We start from the raw sequence: 20,317 nt of genomic DNA on the forward strand, positions 1-20,317 counted from the left end.
TAAACCTCCTCCTCCTTCCTCTAACCCATTCAACCCGCAAACTATACATTTTTGGCACCAAAATCCTTGCGATCGGCGGCGACCCGCAAATAAAACGCTAGACAGCCGGCCTTACGAAATGAATCGAAACGTGCGTGTTTACCAGCACCGCAGCAGCGGTGAGCACTGGATCATTAAGCTGCTCAGTTGTTTCTTGTCAACATACGGACCCGCTCGCGTTCCTTCACGAAATGCACAACACACGTGCTGATTTACGATACTAATTAATTACTACAAGTGTCTGTGTAAATTCTATGGAATCAAATTGAGCGTTCCATCATAATACGTTTAACCTTATATCAAAGTACATCTATTATAGATTATTTTATATGTTTTTCGTATTGACAAAGTTTTGGCATTATCTTGGCCAAAAAGTGTTTGGAGAATGTATTAAGAATTGTATGCTGATTATAGTTCATCAAAGTAAGTTGTGTGCTTATATAATTTTCGAAAAACCTTTATGCCAACATTACTATTGTTACCAAAACTCAATACTTAAACATCCATAGAAAACTGAGTTTATTACTTTATTAATAATTGAAGTCGATAAATTTATATATATATATTTTTTTTTTTCTATTTTTTTATTGCTTAGATGGGTGGACGAGCTCACAGTCCACCTGGTGTTAAGTGGTTACTGGAGCCCATAGACATCTCCAACGTAAATGCGCCACCCACCTTGAGATATAAGTTGTAAGGTCTCATTTATAGTTAAAGTATCAAATTTATCACCCGACTGGTCCTAGAATAATATTTTTTTTTACTTTATTTTCTAGGATAGTAATATTATAAATGTTTAACTCAATAATACAACAATGACGTCACTTGATCACACATCGAGTATCTGCGTGATCTCCACGAGAGCTAAGTGCTTGTTTTCGTCATACTCTTAACTCTTAAATACAAGTACAAGCAGCAAGGTATTTGATGACGTAAAGTATACAGATCAACCGTGATCTTGTTAAGCACAGTAAACATAATTTTCTTGTATTGTGTATACACGTTGTACTGACACGTTTTATGTACTATATAGTTGTATGTATGTACTAGTATCTAGTTGTGAGATGATTCACGAGCTTGTGGATCGTCTAAGAAATTGTACCCATATCTTTATGAATACTATAGTTAGGAACATATTTATAATTTTACTAGTTAAGTTAGGAAAATGAGCTCACGGCCAAACTGGTGTATATATTTATCGAAAATTTTACCGCTACGTTTTAAATGTCGCTGCCTACATGGAGACAAGAATAGGGAATTGAAGAATTTTTATTAATAGTATTTTGCATTAATATTTTGAAATTGAGCCGCAATCTTTTACAAAACTCAGCTGATTGTAATTTCATTACGTGTTACGTCACTTGAGGCCAAAATAAACGATGAGCTAATCATAAATCTTACAATAAATACAAAACGATTGATTACATAGAATTACCTTGACGTTTAGCTTGACGTGAATAGTTACTAAATTTTCATTCCTTATAAAAAAAATATTGTTGTTTGGTTGCCTATGGATACTATTGGTGTTTGGTAACACCGCTGCCACTACTCTTCTATCCGAAGTGCCTGATTAGCTCATAGCAGTAATAGGCAGGACGGTATTACCTACCCGTATGGGCTTGCAACACGTCTTGCCTAGATTTAGATATAGTTGAATTAGAACTTTGATCTTCTTTAGCATTTGTACGGAGCACTCGATGCGATCATATATGGACAATAGCGTGGGCATATAGTAAAACCTAAGGCCAACCGAAAGCCTTTTTTAACTGCACCGTATAATATAAATTGTATTTCCCTAGTTGGGCAGACAAGAGTTTTACCATGATTGTCCAATAATTCAAGCTAAAACGCATGATTGTTTTTTTATTTTATTGCTTAGATGGATGAACGAGCTCACAGCCCACCTGGTGTTAAGTGGTTACTGGAGCCCATAGACATCTACAACGTAAACGCGCCACCCACCTTGAGATATAAGTTCTAAGGTCTCAAGTATAGTTACAAGGGCTGCCCCACCCTTCAAACCGAAACGCATTACTGCTTCACGGCAGAAATAGGTGGGGCGGTGGTACCTACCCGTGCGGACTCACAAGAGGTCCTACCAACAGTAAATTTTTGCGGTAAAAATAGACAGAATACACATGCGAATTCACAATACGCCTTATAGTATGTAAATCTATAAATTATGCTTGAATATTTATCGCCAAGACTTCTTAAGTATGAACGTATTAACTTAAAAATTTTCACTCCCGTGAATCCCAGGATCAGAGCCCCGGAATAGTCTCATTACTCGATATAAGTCCGCATACGGAAGCTAGACGCATAATAGAAGATAATGTAAATGTTAAAAGCGTCTGTGATAACTATGAAGAAATATTTATTACGCGTTAAATATAGCAAGCACAAGCTTACAATAGGGACTAACTAAATTCACGATTTGTATTATACTTACAATGCCCAATAGAATTTTATTGTAATTTTGACTTTGAACTAAAGACATTGACTTATTCACCTGCATTAATAAACTATTCAAGGTTGCAATGTATAATACGTATTGACAAGAGTTGAGTCAATCAGCGTGAGTCAATGCCATTTTGATTTCAATCCCTATTCACACGTAGGTGGCATATAATACAGATTCTTATCAGAATGCGATGCCTCCAATGAACACTACTCTAACTCAAAATTTTGAAATTTTCGTTTTTCACGCAAATCGCTTCACTATTTTAAAAGTATTACAGATTCATTATTGATGGGGTTCGAAGCAAGAGTAAATCAGCTAGTTACACAAGAAAAAACCATAAAATCTTTATTATTGCAGATATATTTATCAACTTTTTTCGTTTAAACTCTCCTCCTGTAAACCTACGAATTTGGAGTTAGAGTAGTGTTCATTGGAGGCATCGGTAATACTTATGAAAACGTAGACGTAAAAGTTTGTTCTATGTACGAGTAATTAATTATATTACTTACGTTTTAAGGAATTAATTAACCTCTAAAAATTCAACGTTATTTTCTAGAATGCTTTGAATAAATACACAAATAATCAAGCGAGTTTGAAAGGTTAAATTGTACAGTACTGTATATTTTAAACTACATATTTACAGAGTTTTTATACAATAAAAACAGATTTCAGAGGATCTTGACTGATTACTGTCTCTCCGGCAATTTTATATATTAAAAGTTTGTAAGGCATGGGAATGCAACTCCTGTATCCTCGTTCGCTCCTTTTTCCTGTGAGCAATATGATACTAGTTCTATCGCTAGTAGCAGCCTCAAAAAAGTTCACGGTACTCGTCGAAGAGTTCGACTAGGCTCTTGTCCAATAGTATCAGCCTGGTGAATTTTTCACTGAATCTGATCTAGTGGTAGATTCGCGAAGCAGCTACACCCAAGCTGTTAGGCCTCTGGAGAGATCGATTTAATGATGGCTCGATTATTATGTTTTAAGTATGTAATTAATTACTATAGATAATTTGCATTATGATTTTTTCCCCCTACCTATTCGCTGGTAGCCTAAGAGACTATTCCAGCTACGCCCGGACGGGTAGGGGGGCTCACGGGCACAACCTGAGAGAATTTGCTAACACTAGCCCTAGCAAGAGTAGTGCTTTGTAGAATTTACCACTGGATCGGAATAGCGAATCTACTGAGAAGATCCTACTGAGAAAAAGTAGGCAGCGGCTTGGCTCGGAAGGCAGCGGCTTGGCTCTGCTCCTGGCATTGCTGAAGTCCATGGGCGACGCTAACCACTCACCATCAGGTGGGCCGTGCGCTCGTCTGCCTACAAGGGCAATAAAAAAAAACCGACGTGGAACTCGGTGGGCTTGCATTTTGAGCTTCCACGTCTTCATAATACCTATTTCTACAGCGAAGCGACGGAACAAAAGAATGCTTCGAGGTTATTACCAAACCGATATAGAGCTACAATATGCTTTACCACCATATATATATTATATTACGATATCTCGCAGATCGTTCTGAACATATGTGTAGATACAACTCGGTAATGGATTTTTTATTTTTTTTAAACTTATTACAATTTGGAACTAGGTACCTACCCTCGTTTTTTTAAATTTAAATTGATTTAAAAATTGTGTAGGTATATGGTTTTTGCATAAATACATCATACAATTTTATTACTCATCGTGTGAATGAACTTGAATGCTTGAACTCTTAAGTTTTACAAGTGTGGGCGCAGTTGGCACTAATGTATATTCTATTCGTATGCAACAGTAACATATTTCTTAGAACTCTTACTCATTTCAAATGTATTCATTTAGTGTTAGCGAATTTAATTTACGGTCAGACACTTCGTATACAATCAGTGGAGTACTTTTATTACAATAATTTTAAAGGTAGAATTATATTTGATCAGATTTGATTCAGAGTCCATTAGCGGAATTGTGAAATGCATTGGTCTGCATTGAAATAAAAAATCGACACATCGTTCAATACGTGTATACCATGCGTCTTATCATTTCGGCAACGGCTTCACACAATATTAAAATTATCTTTATTTTTTCCAAAGAGATAACTAATCTTCCTGCAGTCAGAGCTTAAAAGTTTCAAGCTCTTCACGTGACCAATAACACCTACGTATGGTTCACTCTTATTGAGTCGCGTCACGGTTGAATTAATAGACGTTCATTAATAAAATCCCACATGATCTGTTACAAATCATTATATCATACATATCACGCGATTTAGAGTTAATAATTTTATCGTGTTTTTTTTTTACTGTTCTATATTACTTAGTAACCAGATTGATAACATTATATACTGAAAATATATTGATATATTTAATATTTTTAAGTCGAAAACAATATTCATTTACCACAAATTTAGCAAAGGTACTTGTTGAGAAAGTTCTTTATTATTGAGCACGTTTTTCTATTCCGATTTTTCAATGATTTTATGTAATTATTTTTGGAATAAATAAATGTAAATGAACAAACTAATTTAGTTTTAAATATTAGAATGAGCAACGGTTAGTTTAAATATTCACGGAATTCGTACACGGTACGCGTGAATAGGCCTTGTGACAGACGAAATAGCTCAACAGGTTTCTTTGTCCTTAACCTGCTGTTAAAGAAAAATAGCTGACGTAATTTTAGCATGTTGCAGAAACACCAAAACCGGATCAATAAAACAGACTAACGCCAAAATGCTGATCATAATATTTGTGTCACTGTGTTAACGTCATATGAAATAATAGAATTAACAATTTTACTTTTCAATTGTGAACAATGTGTGCTTCAAACATTTTCACATTTCGGTTTTTTTTTTAAATAATAATATTTCATGCATATATACATACAAGAGGAGATTAAACGCTTGCCGCTTAAGAAACTTTCAAAGTGTATTAACTTTGTTGCATTACACACGTGAATTTTTAGTTTCATTTTGTATTGAAAACTATTGCATGGTTGACGTTTGTGTACGCAATACCGAGCGGTATTTTGTAATTCTTATGACGTGAATTTGTGCAGTTCAGTACGTTTTTAACTCATTTTACTTTTCCAATTAGCCTCAAGTTGTTATGAGATTACACAAAGGTAATTTTAATATATAAATCCAGTCAGTAAATTTGAATAATTAGAAACTGATTTGAATTACAATAAGCGAGTAAAGTTCATAACTAATAGTATTGCTAGTATATTCCTTGGAATAAAAATAAAACGGCTGAAGGTTATTTATTCTATTCAATCGTACTTAAGCTTTTGAAATTCAAAATTGATCTTAATAGCACTAGGATTTCTTACAATTTTTTTTTTTAAAGTAACAGAAAACCTAACCGTACGTATACATTATTATTTACAAATACATGTTTTATACATACAACAACACATATTGAAACAAATTAAAAATTATTTTCATACAAAAACTTAAGCAAAAGTATTTCATATGGAATGCCAATATGATCAAAATCCAAAACATATTTAGATTAAAAAAACAGATTAATTTATAATTCTCGATCGATATCTTAGCACGTATACATTTTGATTCAGAGAAAGGCCAGGCAAACATGTTAGGACCTTGAAACGAACACGACCGGCAACTGCGCCAATTCACCACGCAGTACATATTATTATAATATTGAGTATTACCGATGCATTACGGCATAGCTGCAATAACGATGACCGTTCCAAGCACATCACTATGCGCGAGTTGTATTAGCTAAAATATTAAATAATACAGTAAAAGTATACAAAAAAATAATACAAAAGGTCTTGGAACTGTGATAAAATAAGCATAACATTTTTTTTGTTGAAATGATATATTATAAATGCAGCATAAATACAAGCACGCATTGCATTAAGTAATTGTAGACGCATCTAGACCACAAAAGTTGTTTCTGTGCTTACCAACGAAACGACCTGACCCAAGTCGTTTCAAAGTCCTTGACATACCATATTATCATTTTGTTTTCTTTTCAGATCTCTGCAATCATTCGCCGAAGAAACACAACGCGTCGTGTAGTTGGTGAAGTGATAATTAAAAAGTGACAGTGAAATTTAATATGACGGAGCAGTACTTCATAGCTGTCGTTTTGATTATATTATCCTTGACAAATACAGGTTAGTGTTTAACGTATGTTGTAATGTATATTGTATCATTTAAAACTAGTTTTGTAGGAGGTGCAAATTTTTTAAAATAACATTCACACAATTTCAAGTTCATTGGACTTGAGCGATTTAAGTAGGCTGAATGAAATACGTGTAGCCTTACATCTTATCTCTCACTGTACACAAATACGTACATCTTAATATTTACAAAGAATGAAGTGAATTAGATAAATATGCGAACAAATATCCTTTTTGAAGTGAAACTTCTTTATCGGCGTTGGAAAAAAATTTACCGTCACATTTTTCGGTTACGCGTCACATTTTTCCGTTACGCGCCATCTTTTTTGTATTCATGTCTATGATAATAAAATCCTTTTGTTTAAACTTTATCTAATTTAACTTTTTTGTATTCATGTCTATGATAATAAAATCCTTTTGTTTAAACTTTATCTAATTTAACTTTATTTAACCAATTTCTAGAAAGTTGCATGTAGATCATTTTTCGAAAAATAAGGCCATAAACAAGTTTCACTTCTTACGTGTGTACACTAGTACACGCACACATTTTTTTTTTTCTTCTGAACATTTGTGCTACTCTATCAAGAAAGTTCCGAGAAAAGATCAATAAATACACAAAATGTTAGTAATTCATGCAAAGTATGCTCGAAGAGCTGAGGGTTACCAAGAGCCTGCTGACTATGTGCCAGGAAAGGATCCGGAGTTTCTTTGGGCACATAATGCGATCCTCATTGCACAGCCTGGAGAAACTCATCATTATCGGACAAATGGAGGGGAAGCGCGCTAGAGGAAGAGCGCCAGCTAGATGGGTGGACCAACTCAAGCAGGTGACTGGAGGCCAGATACAGGGAGCGGTACATATGGCGCAGAACCGGACCGAGTGGAGAAGATTGACATACAGTCACGATCCTCAGCATTGAGGGAACGACCAGAAAGAATGCTCCTTCAAGGTGCCACGAAGTGACAATTTGAGTTTAGGAAAAAGAAAGAAGTCGGGTGGAGCGATCTTTGGTGAAAAAGGTGGTTGGTTGCTTGTTGGGTTTTTGGTGAAAAATTCGTTCACAATGATTCCCTCATGGGAAGGTGCATAATCGTGGTGCAAAAACCAAGAATTTACTTTCTACAAATTTGGCATTTTTCGTCGAATTTGCTTTCTTAAACGCTCCATAACGCTTAAATAATATTATTTATTTACTGTTTGATCTCCCGGCAAGAATTCCGAACACCGCGATAGTCAAACAAAACAAGCAAAGACTTTGACTTTTGATCGACTTTGGCATGGTTTTTTTCGGTTTTGGTTTAAATGGAAGGCGCCACTCCCAAGATTGTTGACTGTTTGCCTACCAAACCCGTAAACGTATGTCTCGTCATCAGTAGCATTGAGTTTCTTTAATGTTGAGTCGGAATCGACTCATTCTAGCATGTCCTCAACGACTCTTATGCGATTGAATTTGTGAAGAAAACTCAGGTCTTTTGGAACTAGCTGGTAACATGCAATACCGTCTTTACCATAAGGGCACACGGGGCCCGTGCCCAGGGCCCCCATTCTCAGGGGGCCCCGAAAGACCGACAATTTCTCTCACACGTTTATTCTCAAAACATTTTTGTCGGGCACGTTACACTTTTTTCACAAATCAGTAATCAGAAGGCATATACTATGCCTATAATAGAAAATTTTGCTCAACAGAAATCCCGAAAGAAACCGTTATCGAAATCGTAACCAAAAAACCAGCCGCATTCTAATATCATTAATGACATATTATATCATACTGTATTTGATTACCTACAATAAATGGTCATACTCAGTAAAAAAATGTTATTATAATTCGCTTTTTTTACTTTCCAAAAGGGCCTCAAATTCTTGTGTACCCAAGGGCCCTATCCTAGTTTAAGACGTCCCTGGTAACATGTTTCATACCCAAATGATTATATAAAACGGTATAAGCTGATTCATGAAACACTGAAAGTACGGCCCCTACCTCTCTCAAACTAAAATGAGGATTGTTAGTTAGAGACTGTTGCGACGTTTATTTCAGTTGCAGACGTTGATGGCCAGCCAGAATAAGGCAAATATTCCATCACATCTAGCTCGCTTTTGTACGCACCCATAAGGACATGTTTTTAATAAAGTCGATTCACCGTAAGCCTTCTTTAACATTTTCAGTGACTCCGAACACAAAATTCTATTAGCGAAGCAAAATTTAAGACAAACTTCTTATTCGATATAGAACTCTTTGTCCATTATGAAATTGACAATGCACACTATTTAAGATATAACTAAAAACAGCATCTATATATTAATACGTGAAGCAAAAACTTTGTATCCCTTTTTACGAAAATTCCGCGGACGGAGGAGTATGAAATTTTCCACACTTATAGAGAATATAGAGAAGAAGTGCACAATACTAATATTTTTTAAAATAATGCATAAAAGATACATTAAATCAATAAAGAAAACATTACACACAATACATATCATGTATTTGACGCACACACGCATACTATTTATTGTCAAACTTTTGTTCTTGGGGTCTGTTGTCATATTGAGAATAGATTAAATATTGTTTGCCTTTGTTAATCTATCTATATATTAATTAATACGTGAAGCAAAAACTTTGTATCCCTTTTTACGAAAATTGCGCGGACGGAGGAGTATGAAATTTACCACACTTATAGAGAAAATAGAGAAGAAGTGCACAATGCTAATATTTCTTTTAAATAATGCATAAAAGATACATAAAATCAATAAAGAAAACATTACACACACCACATACTATGTATTTGACGCACACACGCATGCATACTATTTATTGTCAAACTTTTGTTCTTTACGTCTATGGTCAAATTGAGAATAGATTAAATATTCTTTGTCTTTATTAATATTTTTCTATAGGGTATGTAGCCTTGGCGAAATTTGTGATTATAGTATGTGTAGAAACTTACAATTCCAATTAATTATAGTCGAATTTCGACTACTGTGGGACCTCTAGTATTTTTTATAGTGTAGTGTTGGCGAAATTTGTGATTATAGAAGTATAAAATACAATCACAATAGTGTACAAACTTACAAATTCCAATTAATTATAGTCGAATTTCGACTACTGCGGGACCACTAGTTGTATTTAATCTGCAATGACAGATTCAACTCTAACTCCGTGCCAAAATGGAAAACAGTTGTGCCAATCTAACAACTTCATTTTATTTTATTGCTTAGATGGGTGGACAAGTTCACGGCCTACCTCGTGTTAAGTGGTTATTGGAGCCCATAGACATCTAAAACGTAAATGCCTCACCCACCTCAAGAAAAGAGTTCTAAGGTCTCAGTTTTAACGGCAGAAAAACCTTTTTTTATAGCTTAGCTGGGTGAACAGACTGACAACTGTTCTGGTGTTATGTGGTTTTCGACATCTATAAGCTACACAACGTAAAGGCTGCCGACCACCTTGAAGGCTCAATTGTTTTCTCTAACGGCTGTTAAGTCGCTGTAGAATTCTGTCAAGAAGTAGTCACAGTATCTGTAGTCGAAAGTCTGAGATCCCATACATATTATTCTAATTATCAATACCACAGATTATTAAGGTACTCTGAATTATAATTTCCTGGTAAAATTTCATGAAGGACCAATTAAAATAAATCGAAAATTATTTTAGTGTCTTAACCAACTACGTTGTTTTTTTTAAATTATCATAACTTTCGATTGTAAAATATTGTTAAGTCTTTAATAATAATTATTCTGTCTCATGACTCCACTGAATAAATTATACAGTATTAAGAGAAATAAAATTGCCGGTGCGACAACGGCCGCGAGCCTGTACCCAGGCGTGGGTTCATTAAAATCGTAACAAAGTGACGTAAGTCCTCGACTTTTCTCAACACACTGAGATGCAGGTTGCCCAATAATGTATACAGGTCTATCCGTATCACACACAGTTCTATCATCTTCATGAAAAATATATTTGGTCACGAGCCTGGCAATCATTGCTTCTGTTTCATTCGAATACATTTCTGTTTGTTTTCGATACCAGTTTTCTTTATATATCTTCCGAATATTTAAATGTTCTAATTGATCCAATACTTTATTGACGTAATGAACTGAATTTGTAATGTTTGTTACATTATGAAAACGCGGTAAATGTTGAAATATCATTTTAAATTCGATTTTTAATAATGACCAAATCATTTCATCTTTATTATCAGTTTCCATGTAGTTATATATGTTTTTCATGAGATCTTCATGTTGAATAAAACCACAATATAATTTTGTTTCTATGTAAAAATGTGCCCCTGGTGCAAAATTGCAGACTACTCTTACATCACCGTTTGTTTTCTTACCACACGCACATCCTATACGATCAGTATTAGCCCGAAGTATTTGTATTGTTTGAAAAGTTGACGCTGATACATGTCCGCATTCAATATCACGTTTATTCAATTTCCGAGCAGCGCTTAAAAACCAAATATGGACACAACCAACGATTGCAGGCACGAAACACTCCGGCAAAGGTATGCTTAAAGATAAAGAAACAGTTTAAAATATGAAAACATTTTACTTTAATAATATATTTTGTAAAATTTTACCATTTAGATCCATAATTATATTTTTTGTTATATATACAGCAATCATTTCCATATCTTGTACATTCTAGTTGCGTGACATAGTTAGATCCGAGTGCTGAACACGGGGGATGACCGGGCAAGCACTGCTGGAGCCACGCCTTTGCCATTTTTTCCAAATCTTGGTCGTACATAATTTGCTTCATGTTAGCTGCAGTAGGCAAATGTTTATAGTCCTTAGATGTTCCACGGGCAATCTCGTTTCGCATTGAGTTCAAAGTATTGACTAAGACGATCCTTTCATTATTATTCGGTGCTACCACTACGTAGTTTTTGTCACACATAGCAGAATTCTTTTTAATTGGAAACAAACATAGCGTATGGTCACCGTAGCACGGTTCATCTTGACACCACTTGTTACTTCTCTGGTAGCGCCATCTAGTATATGAAATTGAATCATGTGGTATTTGAAGTCCGTCGTCAATGACATTTTCTAATAGTTGTCCCTTGGTGAAAAATACAGAGGAAGCCCTCTTTCTTTCTGGTAATTTACCGTATAGTATTGGTAAGTTCCAACATGGATAGTCTTCTGCAACATACCATACGTTAGCATTGATTCGGTTTACTGGCAAAACATCATTATTGATTTGGTTGATTGGCCATTTAACAACGGCTGGTTGCAAATTTTTGAAATTGAGTATACTATTTCCTTCAGCGCTATTATAGTTATTATCCTTGCCATTCTGAAAAATAGTACCAGTGGCATGAAAAGCAATATTTGTACTATTTTCAACATGTTGAAATGTTGGTGAAGGATAATCAAAAAAGTCGTAAAAATATAACTTTTGAATCAAATCTGTCGAATTTCTTATATAAGATATATCTTCAATCGCCTGTGATTTCTTTATAAGGCTTTCGTTCACAACAGATGTATTGTTTGCCAAAATTCTATTAGGATTTAGTATACTTGAGTTGTTATTACCGACGCATTCAGTATGCTGTACGACATTATTAAGTGACCTGTTGTTATGCAATAATTCATCATTATCACCAGATTTACGCGAATCTAATGATATCTCTGTGTTTTCGTATTTTTCATTCTCGTAATCGACGTAGTAGTCTAAATCTACGCAGAAACCTTTTAAAACGGACGCAAATAAAATACACTTCAACAATATTGGTGACATTATTCACGGCCTTATAGATAGATATTTACGAAACTGATGAAATAAACAAATAAATAATAGAATTTTATTTGACACTTCGATATAGACAACTTTGATTACGTGTAATATATATATGTGTGTGTGTGTGTCAAATACATGGTAGTGTGTGTAATGTTTTATTGATTTATTGTACGCATAATTTAAAAAAATATTAGCATTCTGCACTACTCTAAAAAGTGTGGGAAATTTTATACTCCTCCGCCCGCGCAATTTTCGTAAAAAGGGGGTACAAAGTTTTTGCTTCACGTATTAATATATAGATTATATTATAGTAATAAATAATACTTTCGGACCCGACTGCCGGTCTGAGGACTGTCAAGGCGGTTCTCCCGGTCCTAGCGGACTGGGTGATTTACGAATCACCGAAGACGTCTCACCTTCTGTCTGACACATGTCCTCACAAGTGATGGTTGTTTCGGCCATTACCTGCACTTTATTGCCGGGGTGGAGCCGACGATGGGAATGCCATCATTGCGCCTACGACGAGGACACCTGAAGCAAACGCTCGCAGCTTGCTCCGCTTGGGAGGGGTTACGTCGTATCTTCATTGCCCAAATCGGAACGGACTTGTCACTATCGACCGTTGTGCGTACATTGCTCGGCAGCAACGAGTCTTGGAAGACGATGATTAAACTTAGCGGTTCCAACCAGATTGATTCACAGCAATTAAATGAATATTTTATACAATAACATATTCCAAAATTAAGTGCAATTGAAATTCTCCGTTTTAGAAATCAATTGCTTAGGTGAGTGGACGAGCTCACAGCCCACCTGGTGTTAAGTGGCTACTGGAGCCCATAGACATCTACAACGTAAATGCGCCACCCACCTTGAAATATAAGTTCTAAGGTCTCAGTATAGTTACAACGGATGCCCCATCCTTCAAACCGAAACGCATTACTGCTTCACGGTAGAAATAGGTAGGGTGGTGGTACCTACCCGCGTGGACTCACCTATGGTCCTACCATCAATAATTACGCAAATTATAATTTTGCGATGTTATTTCTTCACCGTTGACGTCAATCGTGAACATTTGTTGAGTACGTATTTCATTAGAAAAATCGCTACCCGCCTGAGATTCGAACACCGGTGCATCGCTCGACACGAACGCGCCGGACGTCTTATCCTTAAGGCCACGACGACTTTTACAAATATATCTTTATACTTTGTTTTAGGGGTTCAATCTCTGCAATGCTACCAGTGCCTGATCAACCCTCCACTCGGTTACTACTACAACAACACGAATCGACTTTGCGTCCACTTCGACCACTCAGACAAGTTTATCGTCGAATGTCCATACTCTACGATGTGCATGAAACAGGAATTTCATCTTGATATTCAGAACGGAGGTTAGTTTCATAATTTCACAGCAATTGTAGACGATGTATTCCAATTTAACCAAACTATACAACCCGAAGTTCTTTCGTAACTGTAGACTGTAGAATGTCTTCCAAATTATCAACTAATTCATTGTTTCCCAGTTAGAATAAAAGGAATCCTCCGCGACTGTGCACCTCAAAAATATGACTACCAGGAGTACAAGAACGGTGTTTGGTCCCCGAAAACAGAAGTCATGGAGCCATATAAAGTAGGCTGCCAGGATATTGATGACAAAGGACAGAGAACAACTCCTACAAGGTAATGAAACATAATACAATAATAATATATTGTTTGCGTAATTTGTCGTAGTAACAATACTTTATCAATAAACTCAAGTTTTGATATGAATTACGTTATGTATTGCTTGCTCTAAGTACACAATACCTACCTTCTTATTAATGACCGAAACAATATTCCAAATCACATTACCTCAACTCAGAACGAAATGAAAATCTGAATGCGGTTAATGTGTCTTCAAAACGCTTCCACTGAATTGTTATATGACATAAATAATAATATTAGGAAATTAGAATAGGCTCCGAAACTACTAAACCGATTTGAAAAATTCTTTCAATGTTTGAAAGCTACACTATTCCCGAGTGACATAGGCTATAATATTTTTTGAAAAAAAAATAGGGATCCTTACTAAAACTCCAAAAATGTAACCCAAGGTGTAAAAAATTTTACCTAAAATATTGTTTACATCGTGTGCCCTGCGTAAACTATTGATGATAGAATAAAATAATGTACTACGACTTTGTAGAACACATTATTATTTACAAAAAGTATCGCGACAGCGTATGTCTAACTATTATAGTTATGCCGCAATAAGTGTTCTTTTATTTAAAAAAAATAAAACAACGTCAAATATCGTCGAAATTTTTGTTAAAGACCCGAGCGGAACCGGTGCGGGCCGTTAGTATCACATAAACATACCATTTTAATATGCAGTTAGTTGTATTTATTTTTAATTCGATCGATCATTATTACTCATCTGAACTTTTGCTGTGAACGTCCGTATAGTATATCGCAGAATTTATCATGACTCATGTTTTTTTACTTTGTTTTGTTTTGTTATTCACGTAACTAACGTCCTGGTTTAAATGCAAATTAATTGTTTACGTGAAAAAATTAATAAAATTTTATCTCTACGGCATTACTTTATTTCAATTAAATAATACCACGTGAACAAGCATTTATCGCAATGGCAGTGAATATGCAGACTGTGAATAAGAAAAAATATCCGTTTGTTCCGGTCTGATCTTCTCAATTTTTTTTTCTTTTCAGATACTGCTATTGCCGTAGCAATCTCTGCAACTCTTCGCCATCCGTGACTCACGAAGGCTACACCGACATTATGGGATTCATTGTAGTATTCAATCTAATGAAATACATAAACAGTCTTAGGTAGTTGTCAATATTGCCTTAGGTAGTTTAATATTTATGACGCATTACGCTCACTCGACTCATCGCAGAGCTATTTGTGATATTTTTATGTAAATAATACGAAAACAGACATGTTTTTTTGTTGTATTTGTATAGGTTTAGTTGGACGAGTTCGTTTTAAGTCTTTAAGGTTTCTACATATTCTATGTAACAACATTGGGGACCATCAGTGGTTTAGATAAATAACTCAATGAATGTTGCAGGTAATATAAAAATAGTTATTTAATAAAAGTGATTAATTTCAAAATCTTCATGTAATGAGTAGTACCAGTTTCATTTTAATGTTCTCTATGTAGTTCCTCATGCCTTACACTTATATGTATATAGTGTATTCTAAAAATGCATGACTCATTTAAAACAAAAAAAAATGACGAGCATACGGCCCACCTGATGGTAAGTGGTTACCACCGCTCATGGACATCAGCAATGTCAAGGGCAGAGCCAAGCCGCTGCCTACCATTGACTCTCCGCAAGCCTCGTTTGAAGAAGGACATGTCATAAGCGCTCGGTAAACACCGTGGAGGGGAGTTTATTGAATACGTCTGCTGCAGTAGCTATCTCTACGGAGATGAGTACCAATTCATTGGCAAGTAAATTAACGCAAGTTGAAAAATCACTTTTTTTATTCTCATAGTCATTTTATCCAGTGTAGTGCCAATTGATTCGGAACATAGCAAAGCAAAGAACAGCACAGCACAGCATAGCATAGCTTGATGTTGACTATTCACCTTTAGACCAGAATGTAATGAAAGTCTATAATGAAATAAAAACTTCATCTTAAAATGAACGAACTACGGTAACTGCATATAAGAATAAGTAGTCAGATTAAACTTTGTTCGAATTATCATGAGAGCTGTATGTCGATAGACATTTAAACCTTCTTTAAAAAATTACAAAGTATAATATATTTCGTACCGATTTTAAGTTATATTAAATTTTAATGTTCTTATTGTGATAATAGGGGGAAGTAATAAAAGCCTAATACTTATAATGCGTCTGTTGTTTATACAATTCCTACACTCCCGCCTAACCATCCAAAAGAGGCAAACTTTTCGGGAGCACTTGTGAGTATATGAATATGAGTTTTTGGTAGTCTTGTCGTGGCTTAGTAGTCAGCACTTGACGCACGGATGAACGGTAAGTTCAAATTATATATCGGACAGCTTATGTTTTTATTTACAGCAACAAAATTATACTATTTCTCATTACGAGTATTAGGAGATATGGTTGATAACAAAACTAAGTAAGCGGTAAGATCTATGATTGTTAAAAGAACATCACGAACAAATACGATATTCGAGTCTTTTATTTATCTATTGAATTATCTACATTTTCGGCATAGATGCATTACAGGTGGTGTAAATTCATAATTACGTAGATCCGACGATTGCTATGATATTCAATTAAGGAGGCCGGGTGTTAATTTCATAATAATATTAAAATCATTTTTTGCTTAGAATAGTGGACAATCTTACGGCCCAACTGGTTTCGAGTAATTTCCGGAGCCCATAGACATCAACAACTTAAGGGTTCGAACAATTTCAAATGCTCGAAACCCATTTCTGCTTCGCGGCAACACTAAGGAGGATGGCGGTATCTATCCGTTGGGGCTCACAAGACGCTCTGCCACCAGTAAAAATGAAGGTACTTTGGTAGGTTTAACCACAAAGGGAAGATCTTCCACCGAGCGGGTGATAATGCTCGGTAGACCGACGGTCCGAATGTTGTTTTTTTTTCCTACCTAAACTGAGAGCCTTGGGAGGCTATATCAGCGTAACCTCAACTAGTAGGTGAGCTCACGGGGCTCAAACCTGACGACGTTGCTAACACGAACCCAAGCAAGAGCAGTGCTTCGCAAAATCTACCACCGGATGGGAAACGCGACCCATTGAGAAGATCCGGCGAGAAACTCAGTGGGCTGGGTCTGAGGGGGAATGTTCTTTGTTCGGAACTTGTATATACCTAATAAGCAAACTTATCTTGAAAATTTCATAAGCGAGATTCAGGCGTCTGTCAGATATGTTGTGTTCTATAATGGCTACAGTAAAATGAAATAGAACATTTGAACTTTTTTGCCTTCGAGGGTAAAATGGATCATTAACTTATTTTCTCTACTATTTATTGTATCCGAATATTAGAAGATTAGGAAATTCGATTCCAGCATGACGTCCTCCATCGTTCGACCATAATGATAATATTTTAATTAACTTTAATTAATTCTATTAATCATTACTGAACGATCTGTTGGCACGCGGCCGTTCCACGCGGCGTGAGGTTCTGTGATAATTTGCTGTTCTTAATTTCAAGTAATGGCGCTAATTTTAATGCGTTACTACGCTACCAGGTAAGTTTATGAATTTCTAATCACGGTTAAATGCAGCCCGAAAATAAAAAAAACAATTCGAGATAACTTTTTACTATCAAAAGTATGGGGGTCATCCGGGTGTAATACCTACGATAATATAATAATAATAAAGCCTTTTTATTTCCACTAAATTTACATAACTTAAATCTATGTTTGATTTTAGTATAATTTTTAGTAAATATTATGTAGTTTTTAATCTACCGGAACCCCAGATTGGGTGAAGGCCTCCTCCAGTGATGCCCATTTGATTCTGTCTTCAGCTACTTTTCTCCAGTTTGGACCAGCTATTGCTTTAATGTCGTCTTCCCATCTTGTTATAAGTTTACCTCTTGTTCTTTTGCCTAAGGGTCCGTTCCAGAGTGTAACTTTTTTGGTCCATATATGATCAGTTAATCGTGCAACATGTCCCGCCCACTTCCATTTCAATATAATATAGGTACCACGATAATATAGGTAGATATTTATCCAGAGGGATGTTGATTCGGTTCATTGAACTCTCCCGGCCAGACGTCACATTATTGCTCATACAACGTAACCGTTTACATTAAATGGATTTATACTGAGGATGCGGTTCCTGGCGAATGAGTAATAAAACTGAGTGCTTTTTCATTACAAACAAAGAGATTATTGTGTTTATATTGAAGAAATTTACGAAAGTACACATCATTGGTCTGGCAGAGCAGAAGGTGGCGGGACTAGAAATAGAACTAAAATTTAGTTATTACGTACTTCGGTTTTCACGAGTCGTAGACATAATACATAAGACTTTAACGATTTGATCTCACCCTTGTTATTGTCATTATATTATATCCAACGTAACGAATGCTTGACAGTTTACGTGGTCACGAATACATTAGTTTTTAACTTTTAACAAATCCCTTCCCTCCTGGCTGAGTCTTTGGTCGCTCACCTGTTCTAGTGAAACTGGAAAGGCATCCAGGCCACCAGTATCCGATAAATAAAAGCTTCTGTTTTCGTGGTCACGTTAATTAATCACTAGCATTTTATATTTTAATATCAAAACCAAAATGGTAATCATTATGTATTCAACCCAGCTAAAATAACTAATATACGTAACACAAAAGGATTTAATTAATCATTAAAGTATATAGTATATTATCGTGTTTTGTTACGAATGTACATATTTAAAATTTCAGTTCTCTTCAGTACAAGGACGGAACTGGTAAAACGAACAAAAACGGCTGTCGATCTAAATTTTTTATCAGTAAATAGCAAAGGAAGTGTGCCGTACTGTGTATTTGGCCACAATGTTTCCAAATGTTTTAATGGGTCACATTTTATGGAACATACCTACATGACATTTTGCCATCTTAATATTTTCGTATGACGTCACGTGATACTTTTTTTATTGTCTTTGTAGGCAAACGATCATGCGGCCCACCTGATGGTGAATGTTTACAGTCGCCCATGGACCTCAACAATGCCTGGTGCAGAGCCAAGTCGGTGCCTATCGTAAACAAAATAGATTGACAAAACCATTTTTCTCTAAGCTTAGATAATTTTTTATTGCGAGCTGTGCGGGTTTTATTACGAAGATGGGTGCACGAGGTCACGGCCCACCTGGTTTTAAGTGGTTACCGGGGCAAAGAAAGTTATTAATATATACACTTCATAGCATAGCGATTCATGACCTTTTCAATTGAGGTACCATTGTACCTTAGATTGGTTACTAAGCTCACGATCCAACTGATGTTAAGTAGTTACCCTAGCTCATAAATATAATAACCGTGACCCACATTGAGACATGAGGACTAAGTTTCAATTGTTAAGTATATATATTAAACAGCTTGTATAGTACAGCTGTTCTAGCCTTCAAACTGGAACGAATTACAGCTACATGGTAGAAATGACCAGGATAGTGGTGAGCATACACTATGTGTTCTTTCACCAATAATTAAGAAAACCAACATTTTTGTGTATTGAATTATTATTTTTTTGTTGCCCTTGTAGGCAAACGAGCATACGGCCCACCTGATGGTAAAAATTATAAAAAATATAATAATATAAAGCATACAAAGTATAAATATAAAAAATATAATAATAAAGGAAATACTTTTGAAACAAAAACATGTTATAGAACAGAACCGGTTCAAGAGCCGTTTGTGTTAACAAAAAATAAACAAATCTATCAAGTGTGCATTTTTAGCTAACGATTTTGCTTTAGTTCCACCAAAACGGCTTAAGAAACGAGGAGGCTAATAAAACATATTGTAAATCTAAGACAACGAATCAACTGCACACTGTGTTTTAGTAAATTGTAAACAATGATCTACATTCAGCTTATTAAGTTTACATTATTGAGATAAATTTACTGATTCGTTCTAAACATAATATACTTAAATATAATTTATTATTTCAAACTCCAAGCGTTTGTGAATGCTAGTGCTTGTGAGTGCCTACACCCAATTTTGGAAATAATCTCTACAAAACTTGCATACGCCCCGTCATGACGTATGCAAGCGTAGTGTTCGCTCACGCGGCCCGCACCAACTTGAAACCCCTTCAGGTTATTCAATCGCGATTCTGCAGGATAGCCGTCGGAGCACCATGGTTCCTGAGGAACGTGGATCTCCACGATGACCTGGAGCTCGACTCTGTCAGTAAGTATCTACAATCGGCATCGATGCGCCACTTCGAAAAGGCCCGGAAAAGGTCGACGTCGCCCAAAGCACGTCATTACGGATCCTCCCGATCCATTAACG

The 20,317-nt window shown here is 35.7% G+C and overlaps 3 protein-coding genes across 6 annotated transcripts in view; 2 read left to right on the forward strand and 1 right to left on the reverse strand.

The window, feature by feature from the left end:
* The window catches only part of LOC101739744 (citron rho-interacting kinase), a 160,089-nt gene that overhangs the window by 94,121 nt on the left and 45,651 nt on the right, over window positions 1–20,317 (forward strand). The gene's annotated exons all lie outside the window — the stretch shown is intronic.
* The window catches only part of LOC101736939 (rabankyrin-5), a 63,834-nt gene that overhangs the window by 23,236 nt on the left and 20,281 nt on the right, over window positions 1–20,317 (reverse strand). The window lies entirely within an intron of this gene.
* Window positions 108–16,220, forward strand: LOC101736674 (uncharacterized). 3 transcript variants are annotated; one of them, XM_004928828.5, is made up of 5 exons: window positions 108–462; window positions 6,477–6,617; window positions 13,579–13,752; window positions 13,885–14,041; window positions 15,071–16,220. In XM_004928828.5, exons 2-5 carry the CDS (start codon window positions 6,560–6,562, stop codon window positions 15,192–15,194), a joined length of 513 nt encoding a protein of 170 aa, XP_004928885.1. In that variant the 5' UTR covers window positions 108–462; window positions 6,477–6,559; the 3' UTR covers window positions 15,195–16,220. The 3 variants fall into 3 exon arrangements, with proteins under 3 accessions (XP_004928885.1, XP_021205524.1, XP_037872382.1); XM_021349849.3 differs by lacking the exon at window positions 108–462 and adding an exon at window positions 5,115–5,594; XM_038016454.2 differs by lacking the exon at window positions 108–462 and adding an exon at window positions 6,084–6,266.

The sequence above is a fragment of the Bombyx mori genome, chromosome 16, assembly GCF_030269925.1.
Source record: "Bombyx mori chromosome 16, ASM3026992v2".
NCBI lineage: Eukaryota > Metazoa > Arthropoda > Insecta > Lepidoptera > Bombycidae > Bombyx > Bombyx mori.

Coding starts and splice junctions, on each gene's coding strand:
- LOC101736674 (XM_004928828.5), top strand. CDS start 6,560: ATGACGGAGCAGTACTTCATAGCTGTCGTTTTGATTATATTATCCTTG. Junction 6,618..13,578: donor ATTATCCTTGACAAATACAG/GTTAGTGTTTAA, acceptor ACTTTGTTTTAG/GGGTTCAATCTCTGCAATGC. Junction 14,042..15,070: donor CAGAGAACAACTCCTACAAG/GTAATGAAACAT, acceptor TTTTCTTTTCAG/ATACTGCTATTGCCGTAGCA.